This window comes from Myodes glareolus, chromosome 10, assembly GCF_982192425.1.
Source record: "Myodes glareolus chromosome 10, mMyoGla1.1, whole genome shotgun sequence".
In the NCBI taxonomy this organism is placed as follows: domain Eukaryota; kingdom Metazoa; phylum Chordata; class Mammalia; order Rodentia; family Cricetidae; genus Myodes; species Myodes glareolus.
In genome coordinates this window covers 76445536-76467252 of record NC_142035.1, presented here as the reverse complement: position 1 = coordinate 76467252, position 21717 = coordinate 76445536, and the positions used below count along the sequence as shown (strand labels likewise).

Below are 21717 nucleotides of genomic sequence, written 5' to 3'. Positions count from 1 at the left end.
CAGCTGAATGCAAATGTCTCTTTAACGCAGGAAGTGATGTCAGGGCACACAGGTATGGCCATTTACAGGGAAGGTGGGAAGCCAGAATGACTATACCCATCTAATCCTGCGTGCCTAAGGACTCCCTCACCTGAATCCTCTAAGGTCCTCACCATGGAAAACGTAATTAAGGATGATTTTCAGTAAAATTATTTTTTTCAATAGAAACAATTTCATTGCTTTCCTTTCCCCATCTTTTAACTTGTTCTGTGTTTGGGGGCATCAGGAGCCTGCTGGGAACAGAGTTCCAGAGAATGGTGCAGTTGAGCCCTCTGGGGCTATGTGGATGCTGAGGGGTGACCATTATACTGCAGGTCATTTAGTCTCTGGTTACAAGGGATTCTGGGTAGTAGAGGTTTTCTGGGGTTCTTAATATCCAGCCAGGGAGGGGTTCTTGTGGCTTTGTTCTTCAGCTGCCACCTCCGCAGAAAAGCAAGGACAATCTCTAACTAGTAAGTGATGGCCTCAGACACAAAGCCCCGGTTTACAGGGCTTCTGAGCAGGCAAGGTCAAGTGCACTGCTGAGTTTCCGGATACCAGTTTTGCGCACATGCTTTAATTTTTTTTTTGTATGAAGTATGACGGGACATTCAAAGAATTTATTCCTTAAAGAAAGTACAGGTTAAAATAATTTTTATTCATCAAAACATTTTTAATTTTTATGTATTAATGTGTCTGTGCACTGAGAGCTTGTAGAAACCAGTGGAGGCCAGAAGAGGGCGTCAGAGCGGCAGGAGCGGAAGTTACAGACAGTTATGAGATGTTGCTGGTGCTAGGAATCTAACCTAGGCTTGCTGCAAGAGCTATCTCTTCAAGCCGGAGTCAGTCTTTAGATCTGGTCAAGGTAATTGGCAGGCAAAAAAACAGAAGCGCTAACTTCTGTTAGCTTCTCCCAATGTTCTTTTCCTCCTTATTTCTCTCATTTGCCTAGTCGTTTTTGAATCTTTTGCCCAGGAAACAACCTCTAAGGCTCCTTGAAATTAACTGAACCTTTTGCTTTGTTTTATTTTGTTTTGTTTGTTTCTGAGACAGGGGCTTACTCTGTAGCTCAGGTTGGTCTTGAACCTGAGAACTTCCTACCTCAGCCTGAGCGCTGGGATTACAGGCATACATCACCATGCCTGGTTTAGCAGAACATTTTTTTTTTTAAAAAATGTCTTTCATTCTATTACTTACCTTTGCAAGGTGCGATTAAGGTAGTACCACCGGTTTGCCTCTGATAGAAAGAAACGCAGGTGGAAGAGAAAGGCTCCTCGGGGCTGGGATCCTGGAGGGGACCATGAGGAGAAAAGAAATAGGAACACTAGGGTTCTTAGATTCCGCTGGCAAGCCCCAAGTGATGGGCTCTTGTTTACACTTCACAAACCTCTCAAAATAGTCTGTTTAATTCTCATCACGGCCCTGCAAAAGGGGTTGTTTTGAGTCCCATTGTCCAGCTGAGGAAAGGAAGGCTTTGCCTTTCTGGTAGCCACAGGGTCAGCAGGTGGCGGAGCTGTAGGTGTCTGCTGTGTCCCAGTGGCCAAGATAATAAAAGCTGCGCGAACTAGTCATTATTATGCAAAGCTGGGCAGGAGGCTTGGACTCTTCCGTGCAGAAGCCCATCTGTCTTTGCGCGCCGCCCCCCCAGACTCAGAGGGCTTCGTGAACTGAGTCGTGTGGGTGGAGATGCGCCCCCAGACCTTGGCCCTGACAATTTCTCTGAGCCTTTCTAGCCCGAGCCCTCCAGGCAGATCTCTTTCGGATTAAAAAACAAACCCCCTGAAATTACGGCCTCGTCACACCCCGCCCGCCTCCGGGGAATCACATTAATATTAATCTAGATAAATAATTGAATGCCCGAGATTTATTCGGGCCTTGACGAAGGAGGACCCGCAGCTGGGTCGCGGTTCCATCCTGCCACCTGAGGGTTACTGCGGCTAGGATTCTGTGGTGATCCCGATCCCAAAAGTGGTACGATGAGGGTGGGTGTGCCCGCCTGTACGATGTGAGCCGGAGCAGGTGTCGAGAGAGTGATGGGGAGAGCCAAGGCTTCTCCAAGGATTGGGGACGGAGGGGCATCCCGGGTCTCAGCACTTGGCCCAGCAAAGGGTGACCCGGGGCCACTCAGACTTGAGAGGAAACAATAGAGACTCCTTAGATCCTGGGCTCCTGCCACCCACCGGCTGTCCAAAGCGTTCCCGGACTACCGGAGGGCCTTTTTTTTTTTTTTTTTTTTTTTTTTTTTTTGGCTAATTTATGACTGGAAGCTGATGGGGGGAGGGAGGAAAACAGAGGAAGGACAGCAGGACAGCGTCTGAAGATGTGGGGCAGGGGCGACGGTTAAAGAAGTCGCCCCAGGCTGCGGCGCGGGTGATGTCAGCTCTGGACAAAAATAGAGAGGGATCGCCTGCAAATCCCCAGCTCCGGCGGGGCTAAACCTTGCAATCCCTCCCGGGCCGGCGCCGAGCCAGGGCACAGCGGCCTCCACCGCCTCCCCCAGGGCGCACACACCAGCACACGCGCACGCACGCACACACTCCCCCGCACTCCCGGTCTTCCCGGGTGTCCCAGGTGCCGGCCGCTCGCCGCACCAGTTTGCTCCGCGGTGAAGCACACACAGGTGGCGGCCGGGAGGCAGGGAACGCGTTCCTGCAGCTCTGCAGCCGAGGTGCTCCAGTAGGAGCCAGTGTAGGATCCCCGCAGAGCCTCTCGGAGCACTGGCCGCGAGCCGCTCACGGGAACGCGGACCGCGCGTCGTGGATTAGCGCCCGCAGCAGCCTCTCGCGCGCGCCGAGGCGCTAAAGGGCTTACCCAGGAGGGGGGTGCGAGGGCGGGGAGAGGCTGCCCGTTAAATACCGCTCCCCGCCGCACTCCAGGCTCACCCAGCTCGCCGCCACCGTTGCCAGACCGTGCCCGGGAGGAGGGGGCGTTCCCCACGCCATGGCATCAACGGAAGGGTGAGAGGGCTTTTCTGGGTACCTGCCGGGAAGCGGGAGCCACGCGCGGGGTGATGCTGCCCTATCCCAGAAGGGAACAGAGAACTGTGATTCTGGACCTTTGAAACCGCGACAGGACGACAGCTGGAGGTGGTGGGGAAGGGGACTAATTTCTGTGATGGATTAGCTGTCCTTTGAGGATGCGGGAGACAGAGTCTTGGTTCTAATGTAAGGGACGAAGTACCATGGGATGTGAAAAAGTGTAAAAAGAAACCCTTTGGAGGTCGTTTCAGAGATTTAAAGACAATAAAAGATTGTCCCTGGTGCCAGGAGACACTGTCTGGGCTGCAAGGTGGGGACCTCGAGGAATGAATGAGCCAGGATCTGAGCCCGGGCGGGGCAAGGAGCAGCACGCGGCCTTGAACTCTAGCTTTGGGCGCGGGTGGGAGGCGGGGGCTAACCCCGACCCAAGAGATCTTTGCTCTTAGGCGTTGGAATCTCCCTAGCCAGCAGCAAAAAAGGGTGGAAGAGATTTGGGTGCTTCCCGAAAGAAGGGGAGAAAACCTGTAGCTTGGAGCAGGGCAGGAGTTTCCAGACTCTATTGGGAATATCACTGGCTCCTTTATTTTGCCTGTGGCCTTGGGTTCCCCTCTTGAGGCTGCAATTGGCATGGTGATCACTTCTGTGAAATAGAAGGACAACTGTATTTAGTAAGGGGGACATGGGGAATGCAAGGGCAAGAGAGTCCCTTGAAGACTGCAAGGCAGTCTGGTTCTGTCTCCTACAAAAACTTTTCAGACTTTCCGGAGCCTAGAAGGGAACCCAAAGAACGTTTGGGGACCCCAGCTTTTCGGTTATTTCACAAAAAATGGCACTAGCTGCTTGCAAGAGATCCCTGGACCCACATGTGGTGTCCAAAGCAAGTATGGGGGCTTCTCGGGACTCTACACTGAGACCTTGGTTCTGGTATTTTCTGGAGCTTTTTAAATAGAAATCGCCAGCTTTCCGTGAGGTGGTGGGTGGAAGGACTCTAAGCAGGAGTGGAGAGATGATGTTCAAAGTCAGACTTCTCGATTCCAAACTCAGACAAGGAAAATATTCTAAACCTGTATCCAAGAGAAAGAACCCATCTATCTATGTCTCTCTTCCCACGAGTCCTGCCGGAGGTGTCTGACATCTTGTCTAGAATGAAATTTCCTCACATTGCCCTATTTACCAGTGTGGACCTTTGAAATGATTACTTAACAAAAGAGATGCTCCAGATTGGTACTCCAGATTGGTACATGTGGTCTCTAGTGTTCAAACACATCTCTAGAGTTAAATATTAAGACTCCACAGCGCTACTCTGTGTTTGATTTAAAAGACTTTCATCTTATAACGGGTATAAAGGTATTTCTGGCTACCTATAGGAATCTTCTAGAATTACTTCAGTCTTCAGAGTCTTAGTTGGAAAATCTCTTTGGAAATTATTGTTTTTCAAACACTACATCCAACTTACTCTCTACTCTGATGGTCAGAGGAGAGACAGGAGAGACGATAGCAAAAACTCCTCAAATGTGCTTTTTCCTTCCTCCTAAGTGAGAGCTACCAAATGGTGTGACATTTAAGGTAAAACAGATGTGATTTTCAAGACTGAAAACCAATTCTAGTTCAATTCGTGCCATCTTGTGCACTGTGCAAGGTTAGGGAATGATTGCCAAAGAAATTTGCATTTAAGAGATGAAAACTGAAAAAAAAATCTAAAAACTGGAAAACAAATGTAGAAAAATATGTTATTATTTAAGAGCAGTAATTGGTCAGAAGGAGACATTCTCAAAACCCTTCTTTTCTCCCAGAAGCCTTTGCAGAATCTTTGTTGGGTAGAATGCACCTGCTAGCTCTCTAGTGGAGATAAAGAGACACAGCTCGCCTTGGAGATGACTTTCAGAAGGTTTTCTCGGGGGAGGGCTTTTATTTCCAGATTGTTCTCATGCACTGGTGAGATTCATTTGCCCCTTCTGATATCTTTGGGTAATGCACCTTGAAAAGGAAATTCAGGAAGAGTCCCCTTGCTAGTCTCTTTGTCAGTCTTTGTCTTCTGACAATATTGAAGCTGTTTTTCTGAAATATACATTGCTTGGAAGGATGCTGAAATAGCACTGTAATTACATGCTTTCAGTTTATACATGTTCAACTTTATTCATGAATGCTGGGGGAGTGGAGTGGTATATTAAACCCATCGATCTGCTGAGTGTTTATTTGGTGATCAAGGTGCCTTCGAGAGCATATGCAAATTGCTACTCATTATAGAATTATTAGAGGCAGCAAATATATTTGTTTAGCGCTTGCTTTAAAGCATATTTATATATATTTATATTCACTTTTCTTATAGCTCTGCGCAGTAGGCAATCTAATGAAAATAGACTTGAAGGCTCAGAAAAATATACCGTTGTGATGGTACAACATAGTGCCATCTTTCCAGGAAGACTGTGGGATTTGACAGAGCTTTGGGGTAGCATCTGGAAATGTCACTTGTCAGTAACGAGCGTGTGAAGCATGGCTTGTGCCTATTGTCAGCGGATTTCCTTAAAATCTTTGTATACATTTGTGGAAAGTTGTCTTTTAGAATACTTTTATACTTCATGTGTTTGATCCTTGTCCTTTTATAGACCATAACAAACGTTGTTATAAAAATCTGAAGTTTCTGATTATGTTGTACTGGGAATATCAGCGTGGTTTTTTAATAAAATTCAGCAGTAGCTCTTGTAGTTTCCAGGGTCTGATAAGTGTTTTCCTGCAAAAGCAAGGTTCAACTTAACAGTGGCATGTCTTTTGTTGTTGTTGTTGTTGCTGCTGCTGCTGCTGCTGCTGCTGCTGCTGTTCCCTAGTCCTAGGCTGGAATTACTGAGATGGCTTTTAGGTTCCTGACCCAAATTGGAAAGAGATTATAAGTCGCTGGTGACAGGCAGGCTAGTGTCTGTTATTGACTGGGTCAAAGTGGAGTGGCCAGATGCTGAAGAGACAACCATTTTAGAAATATGTTTCTAAGGCCAGGGATGGAGTCTGTACATATATCAGAGACTCCTGGCCATCTATCTTCTGATCAGCTCCCAGGAGCCAAGGGGTCAGGGTTGCACCAATCAGGAGGGCTAGGGTTTCAGTCTGTCTTAGAGAGCAAGTGAAACAGAAAACTGCTGACAGCAAAAAAGCCCCGCCAGGGGAGACCCCTGAATTTATGAGTCCCAACCCACGATGCTAAACATAGCGACTGCCTTATCCTCCTCCCCTCCCCCCACCGCCCGCCTCTGAAAATGAAATGGAAGGGAGCAGGAGGATGAGCTCCTGCTTATTATGGGGTGCGTGGAGGGCCGGGGCGATGGGGTCTATGAGGGCTTGCATATGTATGTCTCAGGCTGCACTGGAACTCATTCCTCACTTTCAAGAATATGGAAACGAGGTGAAGTGGGTATGAACGGAGCTATGATAAAGCCGTCCCATGTTTACCGAGGCAGTCTCTTGTGAGTAGTTGAAAACTTAATTCTCCAGAAACAATTTCTAAATCCAAATGAGACTTGCAAAGTGGGAATGGCAGCTTATTACAAACCACATGGCAGGGCTGAGCCTCAGACCCAAGGGTCATGCTGTTTCCCCTTTTCGTTGTACAGTGAGGCATCCTCTCCTTTGGCTTCTGCACTTAGGGATATGTCAGGCCTGGCCGAGTCCCTCAAAGATGAGACTCTCACCACACAAACAAGCAATATTCACACAACACTCTGGGTCAGTGTGCTGAGGTCCTTCAATTCCAGATATGCCTGGCATCTTCACAATTTGAAGCTCAAACACAGGTTAATTTCTTGGCAATTCCCTGTGCACCTTCCCCCATGACTGTATCAGCTGTAATGATGTCTGAATTGCCTCCCTTTAAAGGCGAGCTAAATTGTTTCCTAGACTGAATTGTTCGCCCCCCTGGGTTGCCTTGTCTCTTGGAATGAGCTGAATCTTCATTTCAGTTGCCTGCTATCATTATTTTAATCTAATGAAGCAGAGATAACTTAAAATCCCCTAGCATTAGTAGGCAGAAGCACAGATCTCAGGATAAAAAGACTTATTTAGGTTTGCATTTCGAAAACGTGTCCTCACAGTTTGAACAATATACCTCACAAATGTCAGTCAGTGCCTGCTGGCCCACAGTCGCCCCTCCCCACTGCGTGGTGTGGGGCAGGAGGCATGCTTCGTAGAAAGGGTTTGGAATCCAGATTACAGCAAATCTCTTTATTTGCCAGGGCTGTGGGATTGCTTTCTCCTCCCTCTGCCCGCCCCTCACCCTGCAGCGTCAAGTCCTTAGAATGAATTAATTAGGGGGAGTGTTTAAAAATATCTCATGGCTCCATCTCCACGTGCTCTGTTATTGACTGGAGGCAGATGGGCTGCATGTTTGTCAGCAGAAGAGAGGGGCCACTGCTGTTCACTATGTACCTGTCTGGTTGGCTTCAAATAGCATCAGAGAAGACCCTGGGCCCCAGCTACACTGACAGCGAGCGAAAGCTGCCTTAACCTTTCAAAGGATATACCTTTATTTTATTTATTTATTTTTTGCATAGCTTTGTTGCATTTTCAAGATTGTTTCTCAAAGGCACTGCTATTTTCTTTCATTTGTTTACTTAACTGTCTCACTTAGACAAGCAGACATGGTCACTGTCTGCTCCACTGTCAGCTGGAGTTTCTGGTGATGTCGCCAGCTGCCTTGGATTATAGACTCATTGAGCAAGGACTGGCCTTTGAAAAGAGCATGAAGGGAATGAACCCCACTTGGGCAGCTGGACTTGATCTGCGTCAACTCCAGTCCCCTCTAGGATGGATGATGGCAAAGACCTTGCATGAGGTCCCTGGGGACAAAGGCGTCGGTATTGTCTCTGGGTGTCATGTATATTAAAGGAGCCATTTAAATGGCAGGCGGGACTTTGCTTTGTTGCATTGGTCAGGATGGCCATCTGTCATTTTGCTGTTCCTAATCTGGCACGGAACTTTGAATCATATGCTCCCACTCCTGGTCCCCAGCTTCTGCTCTCTCTCTCAGAATCATGGAACTTGAGACAGAGTCAGAACCTCTATTTGCCTTGGTTTTGCTTTTTGCACAACTTTGAATTGAGGGGCTTGACACTGCAGGCCTCATGTAACCCAGAACTGTGGTCTTGTTTTGTTTCTAAGTGGATTTTGAAAATGTTTGAGTTATTTGCCTACTTGAAAAACAATTCCCAATTTCGAATCTTTCCTTTTCCTTTATGTGTTTGGGTGTTTTGCTTGCAGCATGTATGTGTTCTTCGTGCATGCCTGGTGCTCATGGAAGCAGGAAGAGTGTGTTAGAGGCCCTGGAACTGCAGTTACGGTTGGCTGTGAGTTGCTATGTGGGTGCTTGGAATCGAACCTGGAACCTCTGGAGGAGCAACCAAAGCTTTTAACTGTTGAGCTGTCTCTCCAGTCCCAAATTCCTGACTCTAGCCTCTTTGGAATATTAGAAATCTGTTGACAGAGAACTCATGTTTCTGCCTTGACACATTTGTTGTGTGGTTATAAGCTACTATCTTGTGTGTGTGTGTGTGTGTGTGTGTGTGTATGTATGTTTACATTGCTGCATGCATGAGCATGTGTTTGGCATTAGAGATTGCACCTGATAGGCAAGCATTCTACCTTTGAGCTATATTATATTCTCTATTCACCTTTTTTTAAAATTTTTTCCCCATTTTTAGATAAATTTTCACTAGGTTGTGCAGGCTAGCCTTGAACTCACTTATAGCCCCGCCTTAGCTTCTCTAGAAACTGGGACTACAGGCCTGTGACACAGCTTTAAGAATTCTTAAAGCACTTTGTGTCTACACATTTACTCAACTTCTACAATGTACGATATAGCAAGCATTGTTATTAGTCCTGCCTTTCCAGATATAGCAACTGCAGCATAAAATCATTTAGTAATTTGATCCAAATTTCTTAGACCTTAAATTCAATGATCCTGGGTCATGGAGTCGTGCCTTTAACTAGTGGGCCACATTCCTTTCTCTCTGTGGCAGTGGTTAACTGAAGCTGAGGAGTGACAGAATCCTGAGACAGAGCACATGTCACTCAGGGTGAGTACCATTGTTGGGAGGCCATGCTACTTATTTTCCATGCACAATTCATTGCCTCTCTGGGCAGCAACAGAGGGTTCAACTTGGAACACACACTATTACCATATATGATTGTCTATATACATATATATGGTATATATACACACACCATGCCTAAGTTCTTCTACAGTTTGACCTTGGAAGACTTTGTCAGAATGCCACGCAATTCAAGACACTTTAAATGATTTGTTTATTCTTATTTTATGTGTAATAATGCCTGCCTGTGTGTGTATGTGTGTGTGTGTGTTTGTGTGAGTGTGTGTGTGTGTGTGTGTGTGTGTGTGTGTGTGTGTGAGAGAGAGAGAGAGAGAGAGAGAGAGAGAGAGAGAGAGAGAGAGGTGTGCTTGGTGCCTACGAAAGTCAGAAGAGGTCATTGGATAGCCTGGAACTGGAAATAGAGATGGATGAGTGGCCATGTAGGTGCTGGGAGCAGAACTCAGGTTCACTGCAAGAAGAGAAACCTCTACACTCTCTCCTCACCACCAACTTTTTTCTTTTTAACCCACAACCACTTCTTCCCCTAACCACTTCTTGTTATTTCCTTTAACTTTGCCCTGAGTTGCTCTTAACAGGGTTCCTCCATAATTATTGATTTCTACAAAGCTAATGGCATTGCCTCATCTCTATACAGTGCCTTTGTGATTGTGTGGGTCAATGGCTAGGCTAGGTTCTGTGCTTTTTGGTGGCAGATGCAGCTGAGCAGTCAACAAAGGGCCGTGACTTAAATTACTCGGTTTCTTGATGTCGTTTATTTTGCCTGGTGCAAATAGTGATGACCCTCAGGACACCTTCTGAATTGGCAAGAACTCCGAGGCTGTGTCTGTGTGACATGTTTTCAAGATTTACTTTTATTTATCTGTAACTCTGTGTGTTCGGGTATCTGCCACATGTGTGCCCATGCTGGAGAAGGTCAGAAGAGGGCACTGGATTTCTTGGAGATGGAGTTAAGCTGTTGTGAGCTGCCCAGCATGGGTGCTAGAATCTGAACTCTGGTCCTCTGGAAGAACAACAAACGCTCTTATCCACTATGCCATCTTTCTAGTTCCTTGCTCCCCAACCCCCCTTTTAAAGAGAACGGAGTTTGTTGATCACCCAACAGGGGTCAGTGAGAGCAGTTAACGTCTGTGGAAATGTGACTCCCTTTGGAAACCCTTTCACCCCTAGGAAATCTGAGGTCCAACAGTACAGCACAGCACAACACAGCACCTCATTCCTTTTTGATTAAATAATGTTTCCCTATCACACACATAGTCTGATAGTAATGAGATAATTGTCATATATTGAAGTGGTGGAAACTGTCACCCTAGACAGATTTAAGTAGGAACGTTCACTTAGTTTTATTCCAACTACATGTGACTGCATGTCTGTGACTTAATTTAATCTTTGGAATAGTTCATAATATTATGCTCGTTTTAGATATAGAGAGACACTGAAACTTAGGGAAGCTCTGGTTAAATGCCGTCACTGGGTTCCTAGTCCCCTCCCCCTTTGTCATCTAATGTAGCATTTTCAACATTTCACAATTACCCCACATTTCCTCCAACTTTGGTAAGCCTTCCTTCCCTTTCTTTTTATTCCATTTTTGTGAGTGTGTGTCTCCAGTCATTTTGAGAAGAGGAAGCAAGCACCCTCCCCCGAAGAAACGAGATCGTGAGACATGCCATAGGTTATGCACAAGAAGGAAGAAATTAGCTTATCTTTGGATAAGGATGTTGCAGAGAAAATGGCACTGTAAAATGACGTAAGAGGAAGTTTAGGTCATGGCGAACTATTGTCGCATTGCGGTTTGTAGACATCAAACCAGAGGCATTGCAAACAGGGGCAGCGGTGCTGAGGGGAGATAAGGAAACATGACACAGGGAGGAAGGAAAGCACCCCTATTAATGCCAGGGGAAGTCAAGCTCCCAAGCCGTAATGATGTTTTATTTGCTTGTTTTTATCTCAGTCTTACTAAAATGGCCAGTTGGGATTTGATGGCCAGATTTTATAGAAAAGTGGGGGAAGCCGTTCTGAATGATGCACTTACTTCAGGCTGAAATGGATGGGTATCAGCTGACTGTACACCTCAGGTGGTGTTGTCTATATTTATATGCAACATGTGGTCTAGAAAAGAAGTGTCAAGAATAAAAATTGGACTAACTTCTAAGAATGAATTTGAGAGTAATGGAATTATATAGTCCGGATCTAATTCCCAGTGTTTTCTTGGAATTCAAAGTCATTCATTAGCCAACATTTTGGAACTACCGTGGAATCATAACATTGAGTTATCAGTTTTAAGACCATGGCCATAAGCATTTCAGATGAGATCAGGTGCTATGGTCATCTAGATTAATTGCTGACATTTCAAATGAAACACTGATAACTGTGGGAGTTTATCCAAGCTAACCCTTTTAGATCTGGACTTTCTTTTTTTTTTTTTTTTTTTTTTTCCATGAGCCTTGACATGTTGGATTTGAAGACCTGGTGCAGGGGCAGAGTCTGAGCTGGAGGCTGACAAGTGTGCAGTTCATTGGAAGCCTGTGCAGTTGGCTAAAATTCCCTAGGTGGAGTAAAGGAAACAAGGGTGGGCAGGTGGAGAGGTGGAAACTCAGCCAAGGCCTCATCCTAACGCTGGGATGACCTGATTGAAGAAAGATACGTGTTTTCTACCCTGAATTAACCAGTCATTTAGCGTAACTGAGATAGGGCAGGAGCAGAGCTCTATATGGGTGAAATGTAAGGGTTTGGAAAGAGCCGTACCCAGGAGTTGTCAGTCCAACCCTCCTAACAGCTAAGCCAGTGAACCCTTTCCTGAAGTCAAAGGCCTGGGCGTCTGGGCAGTGCACTGCGGTAGCCGCTTCCCTTCTCGTGTTAAGTGTTTGGGAAATGACAACATAGCCACTTCAGTTGCCTTCAGTCTGTGCGCTGAAGTGGAGGACAGCCTCCGCCATGCTGTCTATCATCTGTAGCAAAAGGATATGCTACGCCAGTTAACAAATAAAAACATTCTAAAATTTCAGGTAGATAGGATAAATAAGTTCAAAGGTGTGTGTGTGTGTGTGTGTGTGTGTGTGTGTGTGTGTGCACATGTGTTTATGGATGTTTAAATGTGTATGCTGTCCCAAGGTTGATGCTGGGTGTCTTTCTCAATTGCTGTCCACATTATCTAGTGAAGCAGGATCTCCCACTTGGACCCAGAACTCACCAATTTGGCTGAATCCTTTACTTCAAGGATCCCTGACTAGGTCCACCAAGTGCTGGGATTGCAAGGAGCTGCTACACCTGCCCTGCTCTGCATTAGCGTGTGTGCTAGGGGTCCAGACTCATGTCCCCATGTGTGTGTGGTAAGCACTTTACTTGCTAAGCCATCTCCCTATCATAAGTTCCCAGATCACAGCACAGGGGATCACAGCTGATAACAATGTACTGTTTATTTAAAAATTGCTAGGTCTATAGTCTAAGTCTTGTTACTACTAAAAAATGCAAGGTAATAAGTGTGCTAAGTAACTTGAGTTAGTCATTTAATAATACATACATATATAATAATATATACATATATACATAATAAGTACATAGAGCTGTTTGTTAATTACAGTTAAAAGTAATTCAATCAGTCCATCAAATCATACCTTAAAAGCAGGGTGTTGTGTGGGGAAATGGGAGGGGAAGTGAATCCTTCTGGAGGGAATAGAAAATATTAGAAGCTGTCATCCTCCTTAGTTTTAGTTATGACCCACACAGTCATCCTCTCAGGTCCAAGCCTGGTCCAGTGGAAGACACTATCTGAAATGTCCCGGAGAGAGAAATCAGTTCTGGTTCCGTTTGTCTGACTGCCCTCTTGAGTAGTGAACTTAATGGGATGGGCCTGAAGCAACCGTAATCCGTAAGACCGGAGTGTAACTAGCTGCTATGGAAAAGCAGGGGGTTGACCGCGGCTGCTTGTCTCTACCTACCTGTGGCATCCTGGAGTCCTCATCCTGAGGAGAGTGAACACTAAGCTGGGAGCCCCTTCTGGAATATCTGCTCCGCTGTGCTAGGGACCCACGCCGGGCGTTTTCCAGCATCTACAGAGCCATGTGCATTGTCAACTCTGTCCAGTCCTGAATGTTAAGATGTTTCCTGAGCTAGAAGAACACTTTTGTGTACAATCCAAGTCCTAGAGATGGTCGGTCTGTGTGTCCCTTTATTTCCTTAGGTCCCTCAGCTGTGCTCTGAGTCTGTGACACTGGTGGCCCCCATGTTTGTGTTTTCAGCAGTCCAACTCGGTTCAAGGGGGCACAACTGCAGGGCAGCAGAAACTAAAGCAAGCCAGCCAGTGTCATTCCAGGTTGCTTTCCTTCCTTTTCCACATCTCCTTAAATAAATAGCACCCACTATTTGCCATGGAAGTTAGATGCAGTGCATATTTCCAGCATTTCAGTAAAGAGGTCACGGATTAAATTCAAGCTACACTTAGTTCATTTTACGTATTGAAATAACATGTAGGTCTGAAGGACTTGGTAGTAAGTCATTGTCAAAACAGTTTTCAACAAAAATTTTACCATTCCCCCCATAAGACAAATTATAGGCATTCTTAAAAACGAACATATACGCCTCACATATTATAGGAGGGTGTGAAGGCAGAGCATGTCTCCCACTCTGATCCTGTACCCTTGAAATCGTCATGATTGTAACAGTTTCTATGCATACATAAATATATTAATCTTAGTACGCAAACTGGGACATCCTGTGCACACTGTTGTAGCTAGTTGTTTGTTCACCCAATACTTTTGGTTGTATGAGTTTGTGGTAGGTATAGGTGTACTTACGTGCGATACATGCTATATATAAAACAGGTATTTCAATACTTAATAATAGATCACAGAATGGGTATATAAAAATCCATTTAACCAGTCTCTTTTAGACATGTGGGCTATTGCCGAGCCTTTATTATAATAACGTTGGTGGCCTGTGGGTGAGTAAGCATATGAGACATGGTCATCGAGACCAATGAGAAGATTACAGTGATAACTGAGGTGGACAAGTTAAGGAGAGAGAGGAAAGACTTAGGGCGTGGAGTGGACTCTGGCCCTGTTAGGACTGCTCAGTGACCAAGTGCCCATGGAGGCAAGATGAGCGTAAAGCCAGCTCTCAGATTTCTAGTTTAAGCAAGTAGGGGACAGATGAGTTCAGAGAAAAAATTTAGGGAAGGAATGAATCCTTAAAGGAAGAAGAAGATAAGGAATTTATCTCACGTGCTGGGTTAAAATTTTTGCATGTGTGCGACACCAGGTAGATACTCTCACGTGACAATCTGGGTCTCTATGGAATGCTACTCTAATGGTAGAGGTAAATTCACCCCGGCTGATCATGAAAGGAATTAAAAATGGGGCTGAGACAGGATCCTGGTGAGCCGTGATGTCTGTAAAGGTTGGAGATGAGTGTAATTAAATCTGTGCCATGCCGAGATGTAAGGAGAGGGATCAGAAGGGACCCGGTGCCTCAGAGTGGCTGACAATGTCGCCTGTCACAGACATGCCTGGAATGCCAAGTTCTGCAAAGCGGACGTTAAATGAATCAGTTTCAAGGCCACCTTTGCCAGTCCAGAATCAGCAGTGATGGCTCTGTAGTGCTGCTGGTGTAGGCTGTAAACAGGTAGAGAGAAAGTGAAGGTTTGTTTTAATTTTATTTGTGTGTGTGTGTGTGTGTGTGTGTGTACGTGCTCAAGTTACAGGTGGTTGTGAACTGCCAGATATGGGTGCTGGGAACTGAATATGGATCCTCTGAAAGTTCATCAAATACTCTTACTGTCCGAGACATCCCTCCACCCTGAAGTTATTAGTATTATTATTGTTGTTACTGTAATTCTGAGTGGTAATCAAGAAGAAGTGGTGAATAGGGAATTTGATACACAGGGCAGCAGAGTGAACCTTGGGTCCTCTGTCTTAGTTTGAGGGTGTGTGAGTGCAGCATGTGTGTGTATTCTGAGGGAAATCCTGGGTCAGTGAAGGCATTCAGACTCATCTTCTTGCAAGATTGTATCTAAGACAAGAATCAGAGCTGGAGTCAGCTTATTGTTTGCTTTGGCTTCCTGCAGGGAGCGCAGGGTGTCTCTGGGAATTCTTGGTTGAGGCTTCCTACAGCGTGTTCAACCGATCCATGTTTAACCAACGACACAGTGTGTTGGTTAGGGTTTCTGTTGCCGTGACCAAACATCATGAACAAAAGGCAAGTTGGAGAGGAGGGGTCTTGTTCAGTTTGCACTTCCATATCTGTACAGAAAGGAAATCAGGACAGGAACTCAAACAGGGTAGCAGCCTGAAGGCAGGAGCTGGTGGAAAAAACCCGTGGAAGGGTACTGCCTACTGGCTTGCTCCTCATGGCTTGATCAGTCTGCTTTCTTATAGAACCCACGACCACTGGCCCAGAGGTGGTATCACTTACAAAGGCCTGGGTCCTCCCCTGTCAATCACAAGTTAAGAAAATGCCTTACAGCTGGGTCGAACGGACTTCTCAATTGACGTTCCTTCCCTCCAGATAACTCTAGTTCATGTGAAGTTGACATAGACTTAGCCAGCGCACGTAGGGAGGATGACTCACAGCAGAGAAAAGGAAAACACTCCCTGCCCAGATGGGCAAATTCCTATCATCACTCATAATGACCTGAGGGTGTGGGCAGTCAGTTTGTCTTGCCTGTGTGGCACTGTTGTTAGCAGCTGGCTAGGATGGCCTTGCTGGGCAGTGGGTACCATTTTTCTCTACAGCCACCTTTTATAAGCCTTCTTATGTCTTCTTTGCTGGAGTTGTTCTTTTTCTCCCCTTAAATCCAGGTCATTATGTAATGTCTGTGTAGACTTTCTTGGACTCAGTGGTGTGTGTGTGTGTGTGTGTGTGTGTGTGTGTGTGTGATGTAGCACACATAAATGCTTGCATCCCTGTGTGTGTGTAGAGGCCAGAAGTTGGTATCAGACATCTTTCTCTGCCAGTCCTCACCTTATTTTTGGAGGCAGAGTCTCTCGCTGAACCCAAAGCTCATCAATTTACTAGACTGCCTGTCTAACAAGTCCCAGGATCCTCTGTCTCTCCCTCCCTGCTCATTTCAGTGCAAGGATTACAGAAATGCTGGTACACTTGACTGTTTATGTGGATGTTGGGGTTCTGAGCACTGTTCCTCAGGCTTGTGTAGTGAACAATTTAATCACCGAGCTATCTCTATATGCCCTGGATTCAATATTATTTTAGTCATGTTTTGGGCTCTGCATTCTCTTTGGATCCTTTCTGGAACATTTCCATACTACTGTCCTTTTGATACCTTCAGAAGAACGGTACTATTTCAGGTCCTTTCCTACCCCAAGGCTGTCAGATCACATGGCCTACTTGGTGTTCCCATGCACCCATGCATTGCACAAATGCATGGGTGCACGGGGATGAGTGTGCTACAGTGGAACTGTTGGTATTTCCTCTGCAGATTCGCACCTGCTCCCTTCCAAGTCACCCCACCTCAGCCAGCCGTGCGGCCACACATCTAGGCACTGAAGTCATTAATACCCACTTCGTCCTTGTCCTGTTCTCTTCTCTCAGTTCTGCTACACAGGCTTACTGATGTCCTTCTCTCCAGAAGGTTCCTTAAGTCTGACCCTTTCTCTCCACAGCCACAGGTATCACTTTAGCCCGGGCAACAGCCAGTGCTTTCTAGGAGGTGCATAGCTTCCAACCTTCCAGATCTTCCTGTTCCTGCAATCTTACCTGCATCTTGCACACCCATTTTCCTTCCCAGACCGCTTCTCTCCGTTGTTCTCCCATCATCCCAAGCTGGCTATGCCTTCTTTGGTGATCAGCTTCAATGCCATTTCTTAGAAGGGCCTTCTCCCCGCTCCCTACACCATTAGGAACAATTCTCTCTTTCTTAGCTCTATCTCAGGCCTCACAGTTTTCTTCCTTCGCTGCAGCAATCATAGCTTTCAGATGCCTTGCTTATTTACCCTCTTCCTCGTTTGGCTCTCATGGGTTGTTAGAATATTGAGGACCAGTTGGTTTTGCATCTTCCTAGATCCTAAGATAGTGAGTGCATCCAGTGAGTAAATAGATGGCCCTCTCGGTCTGGGGAAAATAAGAGTAGGTTTTTAAAGGGGTGGCATTTGAGTTGAGCTTCCTCCAGGGAGGTTGTCCCGCTCTGCCTTGCTCAGACTTCTCTCAGCACTTCATTAGATCATTAGATCAGACTGTACCAAGCGTTTCCCGGTCTGCCTGTCCTTCAGACCTCTCCAAGGATCGGGACTATCTTAATTTATTTTCACCTCCACTTACTATCTTCATCCCAGTGAGTGTTGGTGTAATTGAATTGTCTGCTTTGGGAAAGAGACTCACAAGGGCATATAGAAGAGAGAAGAAATAGGCTTAAGCCAGCAATAGAGCTGGGGTTAGGAAAAGATGTCTTTTGGTTCTTTGGGAGTTGGCCATCTTTATAGGGTATTGGTCAGTGAAATTTCCCTGCCCAACAGTCAATAACCAGCCTTTTGATGGCTAAAAGTTATCAGGGTTCAAGTAGATTACAAATGCCGTCATTTGGGCAGCAACTCATCTCTTGAAGCCAAAAACTGATTTACCGTGATCCACTGTGTCCCTGCTCCGCTGCCTGGGAAAGACTATAAACTCCCTTCTCTGGACCTCTTTCAGAACACAGTGGGTTCCGGTCAGATGAGCATCTCTGAGGTCTCTGGCTTCCTGAGATCGCCTGCCTCCCTTCAGAATCTTGTCTATTCTCTTTGCTTGTTCTTTGCAAAGGGAAACAAGAAGCTAGAATGAATTAGACATTCAGATGCAAAGAAGGGGTCTGAGTCAAAGTTGGTATTTAAATCCCGTCAGTGCATAAAACTCGAGGCTTGACAGCTTAACTGCTTATAAAGCTGATTTAGAAGAACAGTTACCAGAAGCTGCCGGTGATGTGGTTAAATTGTTGCCTTTGATTGCTAAGGAGCATTTAGTCATTCCCAGCGGAGTTCCCTTACTGTGACTTCCTACAGGGAGAGAAATGACATCTGTAGTATGTGCATTTGCTGCTAACCTGAGCAAGAATGTTTACACATACATACATGCATGCATGCATACATATGTATCCCCCAGCATGCCCTGTAGTGGACTCCTTTGCTTCAGTTTTCTGGTTCTTCGCTGTGTTTGATGGTATTTGCGTTTTGTTGGAATAAGAGGACAAAAACCATTCTTAGAACCTTCGACAGGACAAGAAGTCAGTTATAAGCCAGCTCTTTAGCTGCAGCCACCCTCTCTTATCGGTGGGGTGAATGCTGCTAGATTCAGATCCAAGGTTGCAGATTTTGATGTGAAAATACAATCAAATCATACATTCTGCATTTTCTAGTTTTCTCTGCTACAGAAGTCATTGTGAATTCTGAGAACCAGGCACTCCCCCATTCACTGTCTTCCTCTGTCAGAAGACTCTTAACACATTTTGAGTCAGCTCCAGATATCAAAGTGTATCAACGCATGTACCATTGTTCACCAAAGCGGCCCAAGCATTTCTCCCAGCAGGGGGCGCAATGGAGCTGTATGGCCACAGATTGGGCAATGGCCATCTTCCTGCCACTCTGAAGCAAGCCAGAGGGCAAATCGTCCTTTCCCAGGCCAGCACCAGCTGTTGCCTGGATTTTAACGAAAGGAAGCCCTGATGTTTTGACTTTATACATTTCAAGTCACCCCGAGTTGTCAAGTTAGTCAGAGATCGATAGTTCTTTGGGGGCTACACCCAACTGATCGCCTTGGGGCTGCAAGGAAGCTGGCAGTCTTGGTTTTCATTGCCTACCCTGGCCCTGGATCCTCTTTATCACCTTGTTCTCAGCCTCCTGGATTCTCCTCAGCAACGTTTGAGAAAGATCCCTGTTTCTGGATTCAGGTATGTGCAAACTGTTTCTGTCTGGGTTATTGACAGACTTCTTTAAGATGAAGGGGCAAGTATCGATTAGAACAGGCGTGTGCTCTAAGGCTGAACGGAAAGGTACCTGAGAACATTTGAAAGGTTGGAGAAACGCCAGAGTCAACAGCTCAAGAATGGAGTCCTGAAAGCAGATATTCTTTTCAAAATGACTAACTAGGCACCCCAAAGGACTAGCTTGTGTTTCAAGCCAGTTGGCAACAAAATTAAAGGAGGCATGCAAACACTCTTTTAGTTAAAGGATACATTCCCTTACGAACCCCAGACTGTTCCCCGGTCCATATGTCCTCTAAAGGGCTTCCCCTTTGCCTGTGGCTACGCTACAGAGGCAAGTCAGTGAGGGGGCAACTTGCCCACATCTTCAGAAAGCAGGGAAGCTATGGCTTTAATGTTTCACGGAGGGCGTTTGAAGTGAAGCTTTGGGGTTCTTCTGTCATCGGCTCACAGGATGTTTGTTGAATGAATAAACGAGTGAGAGTCTTTGGAGGGAAGCTCGTTGGAGAAGTCTTACTTGTAAGAACGTCCGATTTCTCCGTCGAGAGCACCTCAGATTCCTGGGGAGCAAACATACACAGCGAAGCAAGGCCAGCCAGCTTCACGGGCGTATGGCAGAGTGCTTGGCAGAACGTTTTAGAAAAAAGTGAGTTCAACTTGTTAGTTTGCACTGTCCCCTGCAAATTATGTGGCCAGCTCTAACAGGGAGTCATGCAGGAACAAGCTTACATGAAAGGCTCCTTCCGGTGGCAGTGAACAAGGAAAGGGACCAGAGAAGACCTCGAGAACACTTGCTATTTTGCTATAAACTAGAGTAGGCGGCCATGAAATACTTGGCATGAAATAGCTTCGAGGAGCCAACGCTACATGGTTATGAAGTTTGAATCTCTCATCAAACCCAAGACAAACCTCTTGTCTCTTCATTCTTTCCCTTCAGACTTCAGGCAAGTTAAAGAGCCTCTTCAAGTAAGGGGCAATGCCACTTACTCAACAGGGTTTGGCACACAAGGTCTGTGTGAAGCGATTTGGGCATAGTGCCTAGGATATGGGTGACTCCCGGTAATGGTCACTGTCGTTGTTCCTGGAATTATAACTCTGATTACCTGCAGCCTGCTGCACTCAGCGTGGGTTTTCACCAGCCTTCTGACTTTACAGACTACTTGGTAACATGTGATGTGCACCCACAAGTATGTTTGCTAAGTCTTTCCCATGAAGCCATTGACGATAAGATTAGAAAAGTAACCCGGGTGTCTTTGATGGTGTGAGTGGAATGCTGGTGCTTGTGGGCTGCTGGAAGAGCCCCCCTCCTCTATGTTTTCAGCCTTTTACTTGTTTAACTTGCTACACACCTTATTCCAAATGCACAGCATCTTTCTCAGCACCTAAAGGGAATTCTACAGACAGTTTCATCCTGATCAGAGATAAGGGTCCACCCCTACCATAGATGCTGTAAATCGAGGTGGATCCCAAGGCTCTCCTGTGTGGTTCATAACTAGAACAGGTCAGAGAATGGACAGAATTCAAATTATTGGTTTGTGGTAAAGGATACAACTCTGAACAGCCACACAAGGGTGCATAGGCTGGATACAGGAGTAGGATTCAGAGTGTCCACAACTTATTGGGTTCACCAGTATAAAACCCCTGACTGAATCATCGACCCTTGTTGTCTAACCTCCAGTCTCCCCTGGGCAACTTGGGATGGTACTGAAAGTTCCAATCCTGGATCTTTCTGGTGAGCAGCCCTACCTGAAGCTATCTAGGGCCCCCTCAGCCACCAGCTATCTCCTTAGCATACACAGATACCCAGCAGATCCAAAGTAGGAACACTCTTAGAACTCCAATGGGATTTTAAAGATTTTAGTACTGTGTACCTGGAACCCAAGACAAAAATCAAGTATTTATTTTTTATTATATACTCTTCCTGTAATATCAGAGTCTCTTCAAGCAAGGAGTTCCCAACTCCACATCCATCCATCATCCATCCATCTATCCATCTATCCATCCATCCATCCATCCATCCATCCATCCATCCATCATTATTGGAGGTAACATGTGGTCAGAAGGAACTGTCCCTTCCAAGGTACAGCCACAGTCACCCAACCACAGCCATCATGTCTTATGACCTGGCTCTACCCCTCCACAGACACCCCACTGCCTCCTGTGACGGCCGTCTAGATTTTGTATGAGACTCTTTGGTAGTAACATTTATGTAACAAAGTCAGGTGAAGACTTAAATCTTCCCAATAATGAGAGGAAAGAGTGCAGTGTGGTTCAGTAGTTTGGGTAAATCAAAGGCAAAGTAATTGGACTGAATAATTAAAAGTACTTACTTTAGTTCCCCTTATGACTTAGGAAGTATTTGTAGGAAACCCGAGTCTGTTAAACGTCAGCTGTTGGCTTTCTTAAGGATAAAGGGAGATGAAACTGGTCAGATGGCAGGATGAGGGGCAGGAGAAGGAGAAGAGGGAACGTAAGGACGAGCTAAAGGCAAATGTGGGTGGCCTGCCCTTTCCACACTAGAGGAACAGATTGCAAGCCAACCATTTATATTTTGGAAGCAACTTCTAGGCTGATGGAAATACACTCAGCTAAACGGTGTGTCTCCTAGAGCAAGGTGGATCAGGTGCCGGCAGATGCTTCAGGGCTAGGCAGGTGTCCCTCCCACCCAGGAGGCTGTTGGGTGACTCTTCTAAAAGACCCTCTTCTTACATTCATGGGGCTGGGA

General features: G+C 45.9%; 1 protein-coding gene across 3 annotated transcripts in view; it reads left to right on the top strand.

Annotated features, from left to right (window-relative positions):
- Positions 1 to 1888: 1888 nt before the first annotated feature.
- Positions 1889 to 21717, top strand: part of Slc1a2 (solute carrier family 1 member 2) — a 130436-nt gene continuing 110607 nt past the window's right edge. The window contains exon 1 of one of the 3 annotated variants that reach the window (XM_085696671.2): positions 1889 to 1989. Coding sequence is in view for 1 of the 3 variants with exons in the window: in XM_048443620.3 (XP_048299577.2) it covers positions 2959 to 2975 (17 nt within the window). In the remaining 2 variants the exon portion in view is untranslated. Of the gene's footprint in view, positions 1990 to 2446; positions 2976 to 18940; positions 18960 to 21717 lie in introns of those variants that run through there. The other 2 variants (XM_048443620.3, XM_085696672.2) reach the window with 2 other exon arrangements.